The sequence below is a fragment of the Peromyscus leucopus genome, chromosome 4 (genome assembly GCF_004664715.2).
Source record: "Peromyscus leucopus breed LL Stock chromosome 4, UCI_PerLeu_2.1, whole genome shotgun sequence".
NCBI lineage: Eukaryota > Metazoa > Chordata > Mammalia > Rodentia > Cricetidae > Peromyscus > Peromyscus leucopus.
In genome coordinates, this window is record NC_051066.1 from 130620209 (window position 1) to 130640959 (window position 20751).

Consider the following 20751-nt stretch of genomic DNA (forward strand, 5'->3'; position numbering starts at 1 on the left):
AAGAAAGAAAGAAAGAAAGAAAGAAAGAAAGAAAAGAGAAGAGAAGAGAAGAGAAGAGAAGAGAAGAGAAGAGAAGAGAAGAGAAAAGAAAAGAAAAGAAAAAAGAAAAGAAAGAAATCTGGGCTATAAGATTCTTGGGTATCACCAGAAAGTGTTGGTGCTTGAGGAGAAATGTCATGAAAGAAAAGATGATCTTGGTGGGGGATTTCTTTTCGATGATCTTTCTGAAGATTGTGTCACCACCAGGCTGGACCACTTGAGTGCTGGCAATCTCCATCAGCCATCAGAGCTCCTCGATGTCCTTCCTGAGCAGCGGCCACAGAGCAGGGAGTAACCTTTAACTCGTAATACTCTTGTCTCTACACCCCAAGTGCTGGAATGACAGGTGTGCACAACCATTCACCTGGCTCTTTTCTGCTCTTTAAGGCAGGGTCTCATTACATGCGGTTCATACTGGCCATGAACTAGTGGTCCTTAGCCTCCCAAATGCTGAGGTTTCAGACATGCCCAGTTAGTCCCTCACTTAAAAAAAAAAATTAATAGGGCCTGGAGTGTAGCACAAATCTTAGAAGTTCTTATTAATAAAAACAAATCCAGAGCCAGGTATTGGGGTGAATGCTGGAAGATCAGAGAAGCAGAACAAGCCACAGCCACATCACCTCAGTTCCTCAGCTGATCCTGTTTCCTCAGACTGGAAACCTCTGAGTCCTCATCCAAATGAGCTGCTGCTAAAGGCCTAAAAGCTTAACCAGCTCTAGTTCCTGGTCCTCACTCTTTATATACCTTTCTGCTTTCTGCCATCACTTCCTGGGATTAAAGGCATGAGTCACCATACCTGGCTGGTTCCTGTGTGGCTTTGAACTCACAGAGATCCGGATGGATCTCTGCCTCCTAAGTGACAGGATTAAAGGTGTGAGTGCCACCATTTTCTGGCCTCTATGTCTGTCTAGTGGCTGTTCTGTTCTCTGACCCCAGACAAATTTATTAGGGTGCAGGACATATTGGGGAACACAATATCACCACACTGGAGAGTTGGCTCAGTGGTTAAGAGCACTTGTTCTTGCAGAGGACATTCGTTTGATTCCCAGTACCCACATGGAGGCTCACCACTTCCTCAGGCACCAAGCATGCATGTGGTGCACAGACATTCATGCAGGCAAAGCACATATATGAATAAAATTTTAAAAAAATAGAATTTTTATGTTGTTTATTTGGGGTTTTGTTTTTTAAGACAGGGTTTCTCTGTGTAGCCCTTCCTGCCCTAGAACTCTCTCTGTAGACCAGGCTGACCTGGAACTCAATCTGCCTGCCTCTGTCTCCCAAGTGCTAGGATTAAAGGCGTGCACCGCCACATCGGACCCTAACAGAATTTTTGAAAAGATTTATTTTTATTAGGACTGGAGAGATGGCTCAGTGGTTAGGAGCACTTGCTGCTCTTGAAGAGAACCCAAGTTCAGTTCCCAGCACCCACATGACTGCTCACAACCTTAAAGAAGTCCACCTGTAGGGAATCTCACACCCTCTTCTGGCCTCTGAGGGTAGCCATAAAAGTGCACTTACAGATATGCAAGCATTTAACTTTACATGATTTTTATTTTTATTACATTTAAGAATGGGGTAGGAGGTATGTGCACCTAAATATAGATGCCCTCAGAGGCTAAAGGCATTGGATCCCTTTAGACTTGGAGTTATAAGCTGTGTAAACTGCCAATGTGGGTGCTGAGAACCAATTTCAGGTCTTCTACAAGAGCTCAGAACTCAGAGATCTGCCTGCCTCTACCTCCTGAGTGCTGGGATTAAAGGCGTGAGCTACTACCCAGCTTGTAATACACATTCTTAACTGTGAAGACATCTCTCTGACCCCTATTTTTTTTTTTTTGTTTTTGTTTTTTAAGACAGGGTTTCTCTGTGTAGCTTTGCGCCTTTCCTGGAACTCACTTGGTAGACCAGGCTGGCCTCGAACTCACAGAGATCCGCCTGGCTCTGCCTCCGGAGTGCTGGGATTCAAGGCGTGCGCCACCACCGCCCGGCATGACCCCTATTTTTTAACCCTAATTTTTTTATTATTTCATTTTTATTTAATGTGTGTGTGCAAGTACATGCATGCACACTATGTAGGCATAGTGCACACATGGAAGTCAGAGGATAACTTGTGGGGTTGGTTCTCCCCTTGAACCATGTGGGTCCCCAATCTTTGGGCCTAGCAGCAAAAGTCTACCTTTAGATCCATCTCTTCCGCCCTTAGTTCCTCATTTTTAAAATGGAACTAATATGCATCTGCCTCACAGGATGATAAGCCACACTGTTTGCCTGTCTTCCATAGAATAGGTCTTCAATAGAGGTATGGTTACACTACTTCTGCTGTTCTTGGCATAACAGTGTAAGGGAGTGGGCAAAGTGGTAATACCCAGATAAGTATTTGAGTCCAGGCCCTGTCACTTGGTCTCTAGCCTTGGTATCTCTCAAAGTCTCTCTAAACCTGTCACTTTTCCTATTTAATGGGCACTAATATGATAGTTCTTGCAACAAGGCATTGTGAGGATTCAAAGTCCCTGCCCTGAGGCTGGTGGAATACAGAAGGCTTGGGATTCCAACGCGCAGGAGGGATAACCTTTAAGGGCCTGCTGGTTTAGCAAGGCTGGACTAAAAATAGTTTTTGGACTCCTGTATGCTGACTGACCAGCAGAGACCCCATACTACACCTTGGAGAATAAAATCTCATTTTACTTCACCTGTCTTACAGATGTGGAATGGAAGGAGCATTTAGTAAGATTCTAAAGGCAGATGAACCCTTTATTCTAAGGGTAGTCCTCTGAGGAACCACACTCCAAATATGTATTCACAGGTACGTGAAAAGGCCACATCAGGATCATCTAGGATACAAGAGCCTATGGACAGGATGTGTGTCCATGATGAACATCAACAGCACAAAACAAGACGTGAACTCCCTAACTGTCGGACATGGTGCTGTGCCCAGGTATCTGCATCCAGTCCTGGATCAGGAGGAAACAGGAAATATTTGCCAGAAGAATGAATGAGCCAAACATGGTAGAACTAACCTGCAATCGCGCTGAAGAGGCTACACAAACAAGAAGACGATGCTAGAGGGCCCGTGCGATGTCTCGGCAGGCAAAGGTGCATGCTGTCAAGCCTAATACCTGAGCATAATCTCTTGGGCCCACACACTAGAAGGAGGAAACCGACTCCCACAAGTTGTCCTCTGACCTCCACACATGCACAGTGATACATACACATGAACATCATACACACATGAACACACAAAATAAACAAGAGTGTAATTTAAAAACTAAGCAATGGGGCTTAGTGGTTAATGACATGTACTATTTTGCAAGAGGACCTGCTGTGGGACGGTCTATATGTCAAATTGCTCTGATTGGTCAATAAATAAAACACTGGTTGGCCAGTGGCCAGGCAGGAAGTAGGTGGGACAAGGAGAGAGGAGAATTCTGGGAAGCAGAAGGCTGAGGCGGAGAGACACTGCAGCCGCCGCCATGACCAGCAGCATGTGAAGATGCCAGCAAGCCACCAGCCACGTGGCAAGGTATAGACTTATGGAAATGGATTAATTTAAGCTATAAGAAGAGTTAGCAAGAAGCCTGCCACGGCCATACAGTTTGTAAGCAATATAAGTCTCTGTGTTTACTTGGTTGGGTCTGAGTGGCTGTGGGACTGGCAGGTGACAAAGATTTGTCCTGACTGTGGGCAAGGCAGGGAAACTCTAGCTACAAATGGCGCCCAAATGGGCAAGAGTTTCCACCTAAAACCTGAGAAAAGATTCTAAAATGGAGCTAAAAACAGCTTCCTAATTGTCTCTCTCAAATGAGCAGCAGCTGCCGGTTTGAGCTACTGGCGGGTTCCTAGCGTGTGAGCTCGGTCTGCAGTATGGCGGGAATGAGGCCTCTGCAAGTGGCACATTAAGCTGCATGGTGGATTTAGCCTTTGCTAGTAGAAAACAAAAAGAGGTTTCTGGGCTACACGCTGCTTTGATAAGAAGCATAGACCCACTATTTCTGAGAGTTGATGGCTCCCAGAGCTGGCGGAAAACGTACCACCGCCATGTTGGGAAGCTGAAGTGGGCGGAGCCAGCAGCCACAGTGCTAAGAAGGCTGCAGTTTAAAGCAATAGGCTCAAGGTAATATAAAACATAAGCCACATAAAGATGGCTACCACACAGAGAATCTGGATTATGTTCTCTTTGATATTTGTAACTGAAGAAAAACATTTGATTACAAAAGCTGTTGAGTTATGCCAAAATGTATATTTTAAAGGTACCTTGACTTCAAAATGTGGATGTAAGGATATGTTGCTTTGGAAAGGAGGCTCTGCTTTTGTTTCTACAGAAAGCCAGAGGCTATGGATTTGTTCCAGATTAAGATACATCAGGTTTGACCAGCCAAGACCACCTGAAAGGTCTCCGATGACACCATGGCCCAGATGATCCAACATCCAGAATCGTTTCAAGTCACGGACTACTCCATGATCCTAAAATTTTCTTTGTGTCCCCATAAGATACAGCGCCCCCCTCCAGCAGGAAGTAGTAAGAGAAGCTACGCCCAAATTCCCAAATATACCAAGCTGACTTTGGAGATGTGTAAAAGTTAAAACCTTCCTTTTAAAAAAAAAAAGAAAGGGGAAGTGCTGTGGGACGGTCTATATGTCAAATTGCTCTGATTGGTCAATAAATAAAACACTGGTTGGCCAGTGGCCAGGCAGGAAGTAGGTGGGACAAGGAGAGAGGAGAATTCTGGGAAGCAGAAGGCTGAGGCGGAGAGACACTGCAGCCGCCGCCATGACCAGCAGCATGTGAAGACGCCAGCAAGCCACCAGCCACGTGGCAAGGTATAGACTTATGGAAATGGATTAATTTAAGCTATAAGAAGAGTTAGCAAGAAGCCTGCCACGGCCATACAGTTTGTAAGCAATATAAGTCTCTGTGTTTACTTGGTTGGGTCTGAGTGGCTGTGGGACTGGCAGGTGACAAAGATTTGTCCTGACTGTGGGCAAGGCAGGGAAACTCTAGCTACAAGGACCTGAGTTCAGTTCCCAGAAATTATGTTGAGTAGCTCACAACTGCCTGTTAATTCCAGCTCCAGGGTTCAATGCCTCAGGCCTCTATGGGTACTTGAGACTCAGATGTACATACCCATAACCATACACACATATAATTAAAATTTTAATTAAGAAAAAAAAAGAGACTAGCACATTTGTTTAACATGGGCAGGTCCCCAGGTACAAGATACCAAAGCATGCTAGGCACTTCGCTGAGTGCCTTCCCTGGGTCACTTCGTTGGATGCCCAATGCCACCCCCTCAAGTGAGGCACATGGTTAATCTCCTCAGATAAATGAGGACACTGAAGCTCAGGTGAGGTTACTTACCTAAAGTCACACCTGCCTAGTCTACATAGCGAGCTCCAGGTAAGTCAGAGCTACAGAGGGAGAATCTCTCAAAAGTAAAGATAGATAGATAGATAGATAGATAGATAGATAGATAGATAGATAGGTAGATAGGTAGATAGATAGATAGAAGATAAAAATGAATATAAATTTTGAGCTCAGATCTCTCAGAAGCAATGTTCTTAAATATTCCCACTGCACCGGGCGGTGGTGGCGCACACCTTGAATCCCAGCACTTGGGAGGCAGAGACAGGCGGATCTCCGTGAGTTCAAGGCCAGCCTGGTCTACAGAGCGAGATCCACGACAGGCACCAAAACTACACAGAGAAACCCTGTCTCAAAAAAAACAAAATATTCCTACTGCATAGCATACAACCTAGATGCGGCAAGATACCTAGCACTAAAAAAATAAAATAAAATAAGCAAGCCAGATATAGTGACACATTTGAGAGACTGAGGCAAGATTGCTAAGACTAGCCAGAGATGGTCTACACAGGGATAACCAGGGCTGCATAACAAGACCGCCATCTCAAAAAGTTATAAGTCCATAACTTGTAAGCTCAAGCATATAAAGTTCCCTGATGTAAAGATATCAACAGAGGTTATCACTGTGAAGGGGGTTGGTTGTTTGGTTTTTGTTCTTATTGTTGTTGAAACATGGTCTCATGTAGCCCAGGCTGGCCTTGAACTCCTCCTCCTGCCTCCACCTCCCAAGGTCCTATGTATCTGAGCAAGTGCTCCACCACTGAGCCAAGACTATGAGGTTGTTTCATTTGGGGGAGTATATGCTGCTTTTTAATTTTTAAAACACCAACTTTATTTTTCAAAATATACCACTGGGGCCTTGGAGAGGGTTCAGCGGGTAAAGATGCTTGCAGCCTAGCCTGACAATCTGATGTCCAAGCTGCCCTCTGACCTCCGCATGTGCGCCATGATGCAAAGGCATACTCATGCATGCACACACAGATGTATAAAGAAATAAATGTAAAAAATCCATAGTTAAGGCCCCTTTCAACACAGAAATCCTAGATTCAGAGTTCTAAAATCTTTTAATTTTGTGTGTGTGACGGAAGCAGAGAAGTGTGTATATATGTGACTGCAAAGACACATGAGTTATGGGACCCATGGGGAGCTTAGAGTCCAGTCTCTGGGCGGGTTATGGGGATTGAACTGAGGCCATCATCCGCCATCTGATGAGCTCTATTATTTAGAATTTTTTTTTTTGAGACAGGGTTTCTCTGTGTAGCTCTGCGCCTTTCCTGGAACTCACTTGGTAGCCCAGGCTGGCCTTGAACTCACAGAGATCCGCCTGGCTCTGCCTCCCGAGTGCTGGGATTAAAGGCATGCGCCACCACCGCCCGGCTCATTTAGAATTTTTTGTTTGTTTGTTTTGCTTTGGTTTTGGTTTTTGAAGACAGGGTTTCTCTGTGTAACAGAGTCCTGGCTGGCCTGGAACTTGCTTTGTAGAGCAGGCTGGCCAGAGAGATCCTCCTGCCTCTGCCTCCAGAGTGCTCCAGAGTGCTGGGATTAAGGGTGGGAGCCACCACTCCCAATAAAAGGAGCATTTATTGGTGTTGATCAAGCACCAAGCCCAATTCTCTCACATACTTTCACCTAACATGATAGTGAATGTTAATTATCAAAACTGACAGGACCTAAAATAACCAAGAGACAAGCCCCTGGGCACATCTGTGAGGGATTTTCTGTATTAGGTTCATTGAGGTGAGAAGTCCCACCGTAGATGTGGCTAATAACAATTCATGGGCTAGAGTTGTGGAAGCATAAAAAGAGAAAGCTAGCTGAGTGCCAGCGTTCATCTCTGTCTGCCTATGGACTTCAGATGCACTGTGACCTGCCACCTCTCTACCAGATGAACTGTACATACCCTTCCTTCCTTAAGGTGCTCTTTGTCAGTGATCTTATCACAGCAATGAGAGGAGTAGCTAAGATGCCTAACTTCACCTATTCAGTGAAAGATTAAAGTTCTTTTGTAAAGGTTAAACTAGACCTTAGAGAGCCATATGCCTTGCAGTAGGGATATTTAAGAACATCACTTCCAGCCAGGCAGTGGTGGCGCACGCCTTTAATCCCAGCACTTGGGAGGCAGAGGCAGGAGGATCTCTGTGAGTTCCAGGCCAGCCAGGGCTACACAGAGAAAGCCTGTGCATAAAAAAAGGAACAAAAGCAACAAAAAAAAAAAGAACATCACTTCCGAGAGATCTGAGCTAAAATCTCCTCCTCCTCCTCTTCCCTTCCTTCTCCCTTCTCCTCCTCCTTCTTCTTCTCCCTTCTCCTCCTCCTTTCGTGGGAAGAATCTCACTCTGTAGCCCTGGCTTGCCTGGAACTCACAATTAGAACCCGGCAAGTGTGACCTTAGGCAAGCAACCTGCATCTAAAGACCCAGCAGTCTTTCTGTTTGTTTTGTTTGGGGAGGTGATGGTGTGGGGCAGTAAGTACCGCCACTGTGCTACTTCCCAGCCCTAACTATTTTTATGAAATCCTATTTACTGTGTGTGTTTATGTGTATGAACACACGTGTACAGAGGTCAGAGGACAACTGGCAGGAGTCCGTTCTCTTCCTCCAACATGTGGGTTCTGGGGACGGGACTCCAGTCTTTAGGCTTGGCAGCGCGCGCCTTTACGTGTTGAGCCATCTCCCTGGCAATAGCCACAAGCATTTCAATTGAGTTCTGCAGATCAGGCCAGCGCTGGATTAGGCCAAGTTTTGTCTGTGGGGAGTCACGTGATCCAAAGTTATGTGTGTGCAGCCAAAAAAATGTCTCCTTGAAAACAATGGTCAGAACAACAGGTCTTTGCATTCATGGGAGACCCAGACAGGGGTTCCATTTATGTCTGTTCCAGGCACAGAAGTCCCTCTGACACCTAAGGGGCACAGAACACTCAGCTCCGCTGAAAAGGTAACCCCAAATTAACTACATCCACTTTGAAGCTGTTAACACATGCAGCCAAATCACATGGGACACATAGGAAGTGTCTGTCTCCCAGAGGAAGAGCCAGAGCTGGCTGGCCTCAGAGTTCCAAGGACCCAGAACAGAGGAGCCCCAATTTCACAAGCCAGAATGAGCCTGGGGACTTTCTTAAAGATTTAGGAATGACAGCTGCAATCATGAATGTTAGCGGGAAAGTAAAAAAAAAGGCCAGAAACATACCCTGCTGATCCATCTTCAAACACTCTCAAGATCCAAGCTGTACAGAGCTCATTGCCAGCCCTCGAGGGGGCCGGAGGGCTCAGAATACAACGGCTTCTGCTCTCAGAGAGCTTCTAGATTGGAGGAACAGCTCAGTGATACAGTGCTTGCCAGTCATACATAGGGCCCTGGGTTTTGTTTTTCTTTTTTGTTTTTGAGATAGTTTCTCTGTGTATACCTGGCCCTGAGGCCCTGTGTTTGATTCCCAGCACTGGCATAGGGGGCGTGGGGGGGGGGCGGGGTTCTATACTAGATGCTTGAAATGTACTATCTCAACCTGATGAATGCGCTAGCCTCAACTTTACATGCATTATTCTGTTTGCTTGTTTGTTACTGGAAGGGTTCGAGACAAGGTTTCTCTGTGTAGTCCTGGCTGTCCTAGAACTTGCTCTGTGGATTAGGCTAACCTCAAACTCAGAGATCTGCCTGCCTTTGTAGAGCCGACCCCCACCTCCCCACCCCTGCAAGTCCTGGGATTAAACACGTTTGCTGCCACCACCATCTAGCCTACATGCAGTATTACTTAATCTTGGGGGGGGGGGGGAGAAGCATGGCAAAGAGTATTATCCAAGACTGAGGCAATAGTGGCCTCCGTAACCAGTTAGAATCAGTTCAATAGGAGTGAGAATCTTCTTAGATTCTGCAGGACTTAAGAAACTTTGTTCTCAAAGCTGGAGAGATGCTCAGTGGTTAGGAAAACTTCCTGCTCTTGCAGATGGCTGCAGTTCAGTTTCCAGCGCCCACACCAGGTGGCTCACTCTGCTAACTACAGCTACAGAAGAGGGGCCACCCTTCTTCTGGCCTCTGAAGGCACATGCATATACACATAATTTAAAACTATCATATAAATAATATAAAAAAATAGCAATTCCTGTTATTCTAGGCTTTTATCATGAACATTTATTTACATGCTAATATATACTTGTGTCTTTTTTTATTTTTCCTTTTCTTTTTATTTTCTTGTTTGTTTGTTTGCTGTTTTTTGTTTGTTTTTTTTTTTTTTGGTTTTTTTGAGACAGGGTTTCTCTGTGTAGCTTTGAGCCTTTCCTGGATCTCACTCTGTAGACCAGGCTGGCCTCGAACTCACAGAGATCCGCCTGCCTCTGCCTCCTGAGTGCTGGGATTAAAGGCGTGCGCCGCCGCCGCCGCCGCCGCCGCCGCCGCCGCCGCCGCCGCCGCCGCCGCCCTTGTTTGTTTTTGAGACAGGGTTTCTCTGTGTAGCTTTGGCACCTTTCCTGGAACTCACCCAGGCTGGCCTCGAACTCACAGAGATCCACCTGCCTGTGCCTCCTGAGTGCTGGGATCAAAGGCATGTGCCACCACTGCCCAGCTAGATTCAGAGTCTTACTTATAGTCCAGGCTGGCCTGAAACTCACAGCAATTCTTCTACCTCGGCCTTTTGAGTGCTCAGGATTAAAAGCATGTGTCGTCACCAGGGTCAACCTTTAACTTTTTCTTCTTTTTGTTTTCTTACTTTAAAAAAAAAAAAGATAAATTTATTTTTATTTATGTCTGTCTGTGTGAATGTATGTCACAGTGTGCTAGCACTCATAAAGGCCAGAAGAGGGTGTCAGATTCCGTGGAGCTGGATTCACAGGCAGTTGTGAGGCACTCCATGTGGGTACTTGGAATGGAACTCAAGTTCTCTGAGCAGTAAACACACTTAATCACCAGCAATCTCACCAGTTCTTTACACTCTAATTTTTAACATTTCTCTACATTTTATTTGCAAAAACTAATAAATAAGATGATTGTGTGCATTTCAAGTAGGAGAAACTCTCTGGTAAAGTAAGTCAAAGTTTTAAGAGATCTACCTGAGAGCAAACATTCCTATAGTGTAGGAAAGGGACTCTCATCACTTAGGCCTCCCCAGTGCAACCTAGCTTTTTTTTTTTTTTAATTCTTTTTTTTTTTTAAGATTTATTTATTTATTATGTATACAGTGTTCTGTCTGCACATAGCCCTGCAGGCCAGAAGAGGGCACCAGATATCATTACAGATGGTTGTGAGCTATCATGTGGTTGCTGGGAATTGAACTCAAGACCTTTGGAAGAGCAAGTGGTGCTCTTAACCTCTGAGCCATCTCTCCAGCCCCTTTTTTAATTCTTCTAGTCACTATCCTTAAAAATTTCAGAAGCAAAGCCGGGCAGTGGTGGCGCATGCCTTTAATCCCAGCACTCGGGAGGCAGAGGCAGGTGGATCTCTGTGAGTTCGAGGCCAGCCTGGGCTACCAAGTGAGTTCTAGGAAAAGGCGCAAAGCTACACAGAGAAACCTTGTCTCGAAAAACAAAAACAAAAACAAAAACACACACACAAAAAAAATTCAGAAGCAGCTGGGCGGTGGTGGCACATGCCTTACGCAGACAGATCTCTGTGAGTTCGAGGCCAGCCTGGTCTACAGAGTGAGTTCTAGGATAGCTCCAAAGCTACACAGAGAAATCCTGTCTCAAAAAACAAAACAAAACAAATGTTTTGTTTTGTTTTTTTAATTTCAGCAGCATATCAACTCTACATTTCTTTGAGAATTTCATACATGGGTACACTGTAATTATATCAATGCTACCCCTCCAAGTCTTCTCGTGTCCCCTTCCACTATATCCCCTTCTCAAACACATGTCCTCCTCTGCTATAATTATTATTGTTCACGCACACATACACACATTTCTACACAAATGTCCCCATCAGGAGAACCACCCCTAAAGAAAACCGACTCTCCTTCAGTAGCCATTAACTGCCTGTAGCTCTTCAATGGGGGTGAGGACTTCTGGACGTCCCCCCCACCCCCCCACCCCCGTCCATGCTGGCATGTCAGCTTGCTGTGCTCTTGTGCAGGCAGGCAACCATATTATTGAGAGTTCATGGTTACAGCATCCCTACCATATCCAGAAGATTCTATCTCCTGGCAGTTCCCATGGTCCTCTGGCTCCTACAATCTTTCCACCCCGTTTCTCTATTTTCCTTTAGCCTTGGGCGTAGAGGCTATGTTACAGGTGTCCCATTGGAGGCTGGGCACACCAAAGTGACTTATGCTCTGAACCTTGACCAGCTGTGGCTCTCTAAAATAGCACCTGACCACTGCAAAAGGAAGTTTCTTTGATTAGCAATAAGAGCTGCACTTAGGAAGCACACGAATCCAGCATCCCTTCTTTTTCCTTTCTTTCTTTTGGGGGTAGGGTGGGAGTTCGAGACAGGGTTTCTTTATGTAGCTCTGGCCGTCCTAGAGACCAGACTGGCCTTGAACTCAGAGATCCACCTGCCTCTGCCTCCCGAGTGCTGGAATTTAAAGACAGAAGCCTGCAGAGGTGGTGCATGTCTTTAGTCCCTGCACTCAGGAAGAAGAGGCAGGTGGATCTCTGTGAGTTCAAGGCCAGCCTGGTCTCCAGAGTGAGTTCCAGGACAGCCAGGGATACACAGAGAAACCTGTTTTGAAAAACCAAAAAATAGACAGGGTCTCACTGTGTTGCCCAAGATGTCTCTGCATGTCTGGGCTCAAGAGATCCTCTTGTTCAGTCTCATGAGTACCTGAGATTACAGGTTTGTTCCATCCTGGCCATCTTTGTGTTTAAATCTTTAAAAACCAGGCGGTGGTGACACACATCTTTTATCCCAGCACTCAGGAGGCAGAAACAGGCAGATCTCCGTGAGTTCGAGGTCAGCCTGGTGTACAGAGTGAGTTCCAGGACAGACAAGGCTTCACAGAGAAACCCTGTCTCAAAAACAAAACAAAACAAAAGCCATAATCTCTGTATGACATGTAACTTTCTCACTTTGAATAAAGCACTTAGACTTACTTTATGAGTTTTTACTGTGCCTTGGTTTTTTTTTTGTTGTTGTTGTTGTTGTTTTTGGTTTGTTTTTTTTTTAATGTATGTGAATGCTCTACTTGCATGGATGCCTACATGACAGAAGAGGGCACCGGCTCCTATTACAGATGGTTGTGGCCACCATGTGGGTGCTGGGAATTGAACTCAGGTCCTCTGCTGAGCCATCTCTCCGGCCTCCGTGCCTTAGTATTCTTTTCCAATGCATGACAGATTCACTACTGTCACTGTCCGTATGTTCAGCCAAATTGGAAAAAGAATGAAAGAAAGAAGGGCATTTTCCTTGTAGGTATCCCTCCCTCTTCTCCCTGGCCTGGTCTCCAAGGGGCCAGGCTAGTCCTGGCGTGAGATCCGCACACACAATGAGCCGCTCTAAGCAGCAGACAGAGGCCTGTTGGCTGCCAGCTTACACCCAGGCTCTAGTCACAAGCATATCCCTGTGGCTGAAAACAGGCTCAGAAGATTTGTGCAGATCCCTGACTTAGCAGAAAAAAAGTTCTAGGAGGCATGCTGGGGTGGCTGAGGTCAAGACGAGCCCTCACCTCAGGCCAGGGAAGGAGGCCTATGAGAAACACCTAGAGCTCACTGATGACACCTGTCCTTACTGGACATTCTCAGGGATTCTATATCCACCAAGCTGCCTTGCTTGCCAAGTTCACATCCAAATGACAAGTCAGCCTTCCATGGTTCTTCCAAGTAGCCTTAGGAGTAGGTTGGGGGATTGGGAAGCTGAGAACAACGTGGCCAGTGACTGGGCTCTCAGGGAACCTAGGCCCTGGGAAGCTCCTAAGAGCCCTGGTTCCGAATAGGGAAAATTGAGTGCCTAACTCATACAAATGCCTCAAAGTCTCAAGGAATAAGTGCAACCCTGCATCCTTCTGTCCTCCAGGTTTTTCCAATTACTCCTGCAGTGCAGACTTGAACCCAGTTCCTCACCCAACATAGCCCCCCACCCCCACCCCCACCCCATCAGCCTGTGGTGCTGTCTTGAAGAAAACTCCCCACTTCCACTCAGGGCTGGGAACAGAGCTCAGTGGTAGATAATCTGCCTAGAATATGTGAGCCTTAAGTTCAGCCCCGGCTTCCACCGCCATAACACAACAGGGAGCTGGGAGAGGGAGGGAGAGGAAATGAGGATTCAAGTAAGAAAAACTGGAAAGCAGAACATAGTGATTAAGACATATAATCCTAGGAGGTCAGTGGTGGTGACACACGCCTTTAATCCCAGCACTTGGGAGACAGAGGCAGGCGGATCTCTGTGAGTTCGAGGCCAGCCTGGTCTATAGAGTGAGTTTCAGGACAGCCAAGGCTACACAGAGAAACCCTGTCTCAAAATGAACAAACAAAAAGCTTCAAGCAGCAGAGACTAAAGAAGCTTTTTCATCCCCTGTAATGTGATCCATCTTGATGTGAGCAGTCCCAAGTGCATGTCGTCACTGCCATAAACCCAGTCATATCTTCCTGCCTTTTTTTTTTTCTTTTTTTTACTTTACCCCTTCAAACCATAAGCTTAATATAAATCCTACCTCCTTTAAAAAATACAATAAATCCCAGCACTCGGGAGGCAGAGGCAGGCGGATCTCTGTGAGTTCCAGGCCAGCCTGGGCTACCAAGTGAGCTCCAGGAAAGGCGCAAAGCTACACAGAGAAACCCTGTCTCGAAAAAACCAAAAAAAAAAAAAAAAAAAAAAAAAAAAAAAAACAATAAAATGTGACATTTCAATTAATGTCAACTACTTTAAATCACATCACTGGCTATAAACATCAAAATAATAAGTTGTCTGAAGTGGAAAGTCTCGCTCATATCCATAACATGTATGATCCTGTTTGTTGGTTGTACTGTCACAGTATGACTGATAGGGGCTAGGGATATAGTTCACTAGAGGAATGCTACCTGGCAGGCCAAGGCCCTGGGAATATGACTTTTTTCCTTTTTATTAGGTTTATTCATTTTTTTTAGATTTATTTATTTATTATGTATACAGTGTTCTGTCTGCATGTATCCTTGAAGATACACTAATCTCATTACAGATGGTTGTGAGCCACCACATGGTTGCTAGGAATTGAACTCAGGACCTCTGGAAGAGCAGCCAGTGCTCTCAACTTCTGAGCCATCTCTCCAGCCTCATTTTTTTTAAACATGTATTTTGCCTGTATGTAGATATGTGCCCCACTTGCATGCCCCCAGAGGTCAGAAGAGGGTGTTGGATCCCCTGGAACTGGAGTTTCAGGTAGTTGTGAACCACCACGTGGGAGCTGGGAACCAAACTCAATCCTCTAGAAGAGGAGTAAGTGTTCTTAACTGCTGAACCATCTCTCCATCCCAACTTTTTCTTTTTCTCCTTGAGACAGGGTTTCATTATGTAGCTCGAGCTGACCTGTAACACTCTATGTAGATCAGACTGGCCTTGAACTCACAAAGTCTTCCTGCCTCTGCTTCCTGAGTGCTAGGATTAGAGTACCAGGATTCACTGCCTCTGCCTGGCCTTGATTATATTATACATGTAACTAATTGGTATACTTAAGCTTTTAAGGACTAACATTCTAGACTGAAAAACAAAACTACTATGTACAATGAAATAAATAAATGTATCAATACTAGTTACAGATATGCCTAAAATATCAAATAAAATAAAACTAAGTGGGAGTTAAGGTCTTGGGCCACAAGAATGGCAAAGGTGAGGGTCTGGAGCAATAGCTCAGTTGTAAAGAGTAGATCATTGAGGACCAAGGTACTATCCACATACATAGTGCACAGACATACAGGCAGGCAAAACACCCATTCACATAAGATAAAAATAAATGTTTAAAAGTGGCAAAGGTCACCCAGGGTCCCAAAGCCTCTTTACTTCTGTGGCGTCTTGGAGACCCTTTGGAGAAACTTGGCAGGATTTGGGTCTGGGACTGAGCTCAGCAGCTCTGCTAGCCATGGCATTGTGCATCAGCCCCCACCATCTCTGGGTTCCTGTTCTGGGCAAGAGGCCAAAGATACATTCTTCAGGCCCCCACAGGCGTTTGGAGCTGACAGAGTGGAGTCTGAGGAAAGGGCTGAGCAAAGCAGAAACCTCCTGAGAGTGTCAAAAGGCAGATAACAAATAACCACATCACAGGGTTGCTATTCAACAATAGAGAGACTGAGACCCAGGGAAAGTGAGTGTCTCCAAGACCACACATGGACGACGCGCGGAGGGAGCCACCCAGGGAAGGTCCTCACTGGATGTGATGGGTCACTACATAGTGGACAAATCTCAGGACTTGAGGGCCTCAGGATGATAAAAGAGCCTGGAATTAAAAAAGCTCCAGCAGCCCTTCAGCAAAGAATCCAGTTGTCCTTTCCCAGTCCCCACTCTTCCCCTGCCCTTAGCCACTCACCGGGTGACAAATCCTGTTCACAGCCCAGAGAGCCAGGAGCTACGGTCTCATTTAAGAGGAAATTAAGGTTCTTAGAAATGAGGCAATTTGCCCCAGACCACACTACTAGTGAATGAGAGACAAGAAATACAAACCAGACCTACTTAGCTCTGTGCTTCTCTCCTTCCAGCAGCCCAAGATGACCCCAGGTGGGTCCTGATTCTATTTTCATGCCCACATCCCATCCCTCAAGGCCAGGCTGGAGCCACTTGAGGCCTGGAGGAAGCAGGAAAGAAGTTAAAAACAGCCCTTCCCAGCCCTCTGGGATCTGTACCCTGGTACTCACCCTCCAGCACCACCTCCTTGCCTGTCTTCTTGAGGGCCTGTACCGCTTCATCATGGGTGGCAGAGGACAGATCTTCACCATTCACAGACAGGATGGCATCCCCAACAAAGAGGGCCTCTGTCTGGTCTGCTGCCAGTCCCTTGAAGATCTTGGAAATGAGAATAGGCATCTTGTTCTCCCGGCCCCCTGCACAGGCACAGAAGGAAGAGGAAACTGAGGCAGGTGTTTCAACAGATGGGAAACTTATCAAGGTGAAATTGCATTCAGGAGGCTTAGGCAGGAATAGATTGCCTTGAGTACACAGCCACCCAAAGATACAGCAAAACAGGCTAATAAAATATTTTCTAAGCCCATAGTGCTATAGTTTGGCTCCTGGACCTCTTGTTTAAATGTTTTGTTGGTTCACTACTTTACTGATTCTTTTTTTCAACGTTTTGGATTGTAAGCAATTTCCCACAGTATGAAAATTTACTGATACCCCCAGTCTGGAGTTCAGGGAAAAGTAGTGGTTGCTATGGCCTGAAGGACCTCTTCTACAATCATCAAGTTTAGAATCCAGAGCTGGGTGTGGTACAGAATGCCTTTTATCCCAGCACTTGGGAAGAGGTGGGGAAAGGAGCAGGGGAGGGGGAGAGACCAGGGGTTCAACCATCCTCAGCTATGTAGGGAAGGAGTTTGAGGCCAGCCTGGGATAGATAAATAAGACCATCTCAAAAATAAATTAATTAATTAAATGGGCTTTACTAACCAAAATTCACACTGGAAAGGAAGGCCTTAAGTTATAGAAATTTCAAAAGTATATCTGAAACTCATCTCTGATACAAGAAAATAATACATTTTACTGGACTACTTTATTGTTTCCAAATCTCAAATGCCATTTTAAAGAATTTGATACATATTTTCTTTGTGTCTGTATGCATGTATACAAACACTCATGTGCTGTTTGTGGGGGTCAGAGGACAACCTGCAGAAGTTGGTTCCCTCCTTCCACCATCTGGGTCCTGGGAATCAATCCAGTCATCAGTCTTGACAGCAGCCACCTTTACCCTCTGAGGCAGTGGTTCTCAATCTGTGGCTCGCAACTCCTTTGGGGGTCAAATGACCCTTTCACAGGGGTCACATCAGATATTTACATCATGATTCATAACAGTAGCAAATTTACAGTTATAAAGTAGCAACGAAAATCATTTTACAGTTGGGGGTCACCACAACATGAGGAACTGCGTTAAAAGGTCAAAGCGTTAGGAAGGTTGAGAACCACTGCTTCTGAGCCATCTCACCAGCCCTCAAATGTCTTTTGCTTATTTTGTTTGTGGTTTTGTTTGTTTGAGAAAGGGTCTCACTCTCTGCAGCCCTGACTGGCCTGGAACCCACTGTCTAACAGGCTAGTCTGAAACTCAGAGAGATCCACCTGCCTCTGCCTCTGGAGTGCTAAGATCAAAGGCGTGTGTCACCACGCCCAGAACAAATGTCTTTTTAAAATAAATAGCCATCGGGGCTGGACATGGTGGTACATACTTGTAATCCCAGCACCGAGGTGGCAGAGGATAAAGGATTACTGCAAATTCAAGACCAACCTATTCCACATAAGAAGTTTCAGGACAGTATGGGCTACATAGCAAAACAGTATCCAAAAAAGAAAAATCAATGCTCAACCCTGTGTAGACTCAAGTCAGACCCTCAGATATCACATTCCTGGCCCATCCTCAAAGTCCTGAAGATGAGAGACTAGTGGCACAGAGCAAGAGGTCATTGTTTCAAGGTTACATAAGTCAGTGACATCTGAGCCTAGATAGAACACCTCTCCCAACCCCCACCCAGGCCCCACAGTTGCTCATGGCACGGCACAAGGCTTGAGGCCTCGTAGAGGAAGGTGTTTCTATTTATATCTAGCCTCCTCACCTAAAAGTAAGGACTTCCATTCCATTTGAAGCTATGACCATTCCCAGCTGCCTTGGACTCAGCTGGACCCCAGAAGGGAAGTTACCATGGCAACAGGAGCCCAGTCTTCAATCCAGGAGGAACTGGATGAAACTGCTACTTTCCCTAAAGTCCCATGAAAATACCCTTCCAGTCACCTGGAAGTGCAGATCTGGGCAGTGTCTCTGTACCTTGACAAGACCCTGCTCCTCTGAGAGTCAGTCTGTCTGTCTGAAAAGTGGAACTCTATAGGCACTCTAAGTTCCTCCCTGCTCTAAGACACTGAGTGTATTTTTTTTAATTGCTGTGTTTCCCTAGCCTATACTAGAGTTTAGGATTAAAGCTGGTACCCACTCCCTGTTTTCCTGTTCCCCCTTTAGACTCTTGGGGTTAACTGCCCAGGAATTTATCCTTCCCTAGAAAGAACTTACTCCCTGGGCAATCTTTAGGGCAATGGAGGCTCTATAGTTAAGATTTAAATGCTGGTTCTGCTGTTCACTGACTGATCCTGGGAAAATCATTTCTCCCTTTTGAGTCTCAGTTTCTTCTCCTGTAAAATGGAGATTAAACTCGACGCCTTTCATCACTGATGGTCAAGGTGAAATAGAGCATGGGCAAAGTATAACGGACACAACATCTCCTAGCACACAGTGGCATTCACCACCATGCCCACTTCCTAACCTGGGCCAAAGTCTAGACAAGGTATCAATGAACACAGCCAGCTCCCAGGAGGCTGGGGAATATATGGACTCATTCAATTTAAAAAAAAAAAAAAAAAAAAAAAAGGGGGGGGGCTGACAGTCTGTTGAGGGCTGAAACAGACAGGCAGATGGGCAGGAATGGTGAACCCAGCAGCTGGGAATGCACATGGATTTTAAGCACCATGTTTAGTTGTTTTTGAGAGTCCCTCCTGGCCTCTTTTCCTCTCGCCACATGTGGCAAGCTCTGCTCTCAGAACCATCCTCATCATATAGTTACCAAAACAGATCCAGAGATAGGAAGTGACTTGTCCACGTTCACACAGAGCTTTAGAACTCCAGTTGCAGCCTACATGAGCTGGGGAAGTAGTCGGTTGGTAAAGTGCTTGCCTACCAGGTATAAAGCTCTTGATCCTCAGCACAACATAAACCTATTTTAGCAGCACATACCAGTAATCCCAGCACTCTGGGATTACTTCAGTGTTATCCTTTGCTACATAGTGACTATGAGGCCAGCCTGGGATACATGAGACCCTGTCAAACAGCTGTCAGTCTTGGAGACTAAGAACTATCAGGAATGAATGGCAACTCTGGGTTCACCCTCTCCCCGCTTGTCCATGGTATACATGGGCAGGTGAGGAGAATCAAACCCAGCCATCGCGACTCGCAGCCTAGGCGTACAACCTTCTGGAGCCCAAGATGTCTAGGTTGTTCCCGGCCCCTTCTCTGGGACTATGCCTGTGACTTCATCCACACTGAGTTCCTAGACTCCAGGCCTCCACCTGTGCACCCAGGTTGTGTCCCAGGATTTCCCTCTTCTTGTCCTAAGTAGTGTCCCAGGCCCCTATCTCCTTTCGCCCGTCTGCCTTCCTGAGGATCCTCATGCCCTGATACCCATAGCTACCATTTTGCTGCAACACAGAACTACGAAGCCATGTCCTTGGTGTGCCCACACACTTCCATACTTGTGTCTTCAGAGACCCCTGTCAGACCTCCAACTCCCCAAGCCCCTTCCGACCTTGGTGCTCCTCCTCCCTCACTCCGTTCCTTCCTCCCCTCAATCTCTCTGCTCCACCTCAGACAGAAAGAAGGCATTTGGCTATCTAATCCCCGTGCTCTGCCAGGCCCCGTGACCCTTGAGCGCTTCGCAGCAGCACAGACACCACGACCTCACGCCCTCAGTGCCCCGCACCTACCCTTGATGCTGATGCCCAGCCCGCCGGCGTCGGCCTTGCGCACCGTCACGCGGCGCCGCTGGAGCAGCAGCGCCTCTGACAGCTGCGGGGGCGCCGTGCCTGGCTCAGCGGCGCCGTTGAACTGCGCGGGCTCGGGCTCCGGGCCGGGCTCGCCGTCGGCGGGGCTCACGGTCAGCGCGTCCTCCGCCAGAGTGAGCAACACCCGCTGCCACCTCTCGCCTCCTGCCCCGGAGCCCGCCCCGGCGCGCAGTTCCAGCAGCCCGGTGCGCGGAGCGCGCCTGCCTGACGCCATCTTCGCCTCGAAGTCCCAGTCCGCTGCGCTCGCCGGGTCCCACGGTACCCGGCCGGCTCCGACCCAGCGCCCAGGGCAGAGGGCGGCAAGGCTGCTGAGCCAGCGGCCACCCTACCCCGGGCCTCGGGGGGCGGAGCTTCGGAGGACAGGCTGTCGGGGGCGGTGCTAACGGGGGCGGGGCCCCGGGAGAGACCGAGGAGAAGCTGCTGGGTAACCTAAGGATGCTCTGCGGACCGCTTGGGAGTGGGTCAGAACCGCGTCGCCGAGAGGCCACAAAGTTAGAGGAGGAGGTTGGGGGTGCGGGGTGCTTGGCGGGGACATAAAGGGACCGGATTCTGTGGATGGGGCAACCCAAGGATCGGGTTCGGTGCGCCGTCGAGGACTGGACCGTAGCTCGTGGAGGCAGAAGGACAAGAAAAAGAAATCAAGGATCCCTGAGCGAGACTTTGAGCGTTGGGACAGGGCTGCGTGTGGCGGGGAGCTAGGCTCCAGGGACTTTGCAG

At 47.0% G+C, this 20751-nt stretch overlaps 1 protein-coding gene across 1 annotated transcript in view; it reads right to left on the reverse strand.

The window, feature by feature from the left end:
- Positions 1 to 20386, reverse strand: part of Snta1 (syntrophin alpha 1) — a 37283-nt gene extending 16897 nt beyond the window's left edge. Inside the window, exons 1-2 of the mRNA XM_028888919.2 lie at positions 19957 to 20386; positions 16143 to 16328 (exon numbers count right to left, since the gene is read on the reverse strand). Of these exons, the coding sequence (XP_028744752.1) occupies positions 16143 to 16328; positions 19957 to 20248 (478 nt within the window). The 5' untranslated portion in view covers positions 20249 to 20386. The remainder of the gene's footprint in view (positions 1 to 16142; positions 16329 to 19956) is intronic.
- Between the last annotated feature and the right edge of the window lie 365 nt (positions 20387 to 20751).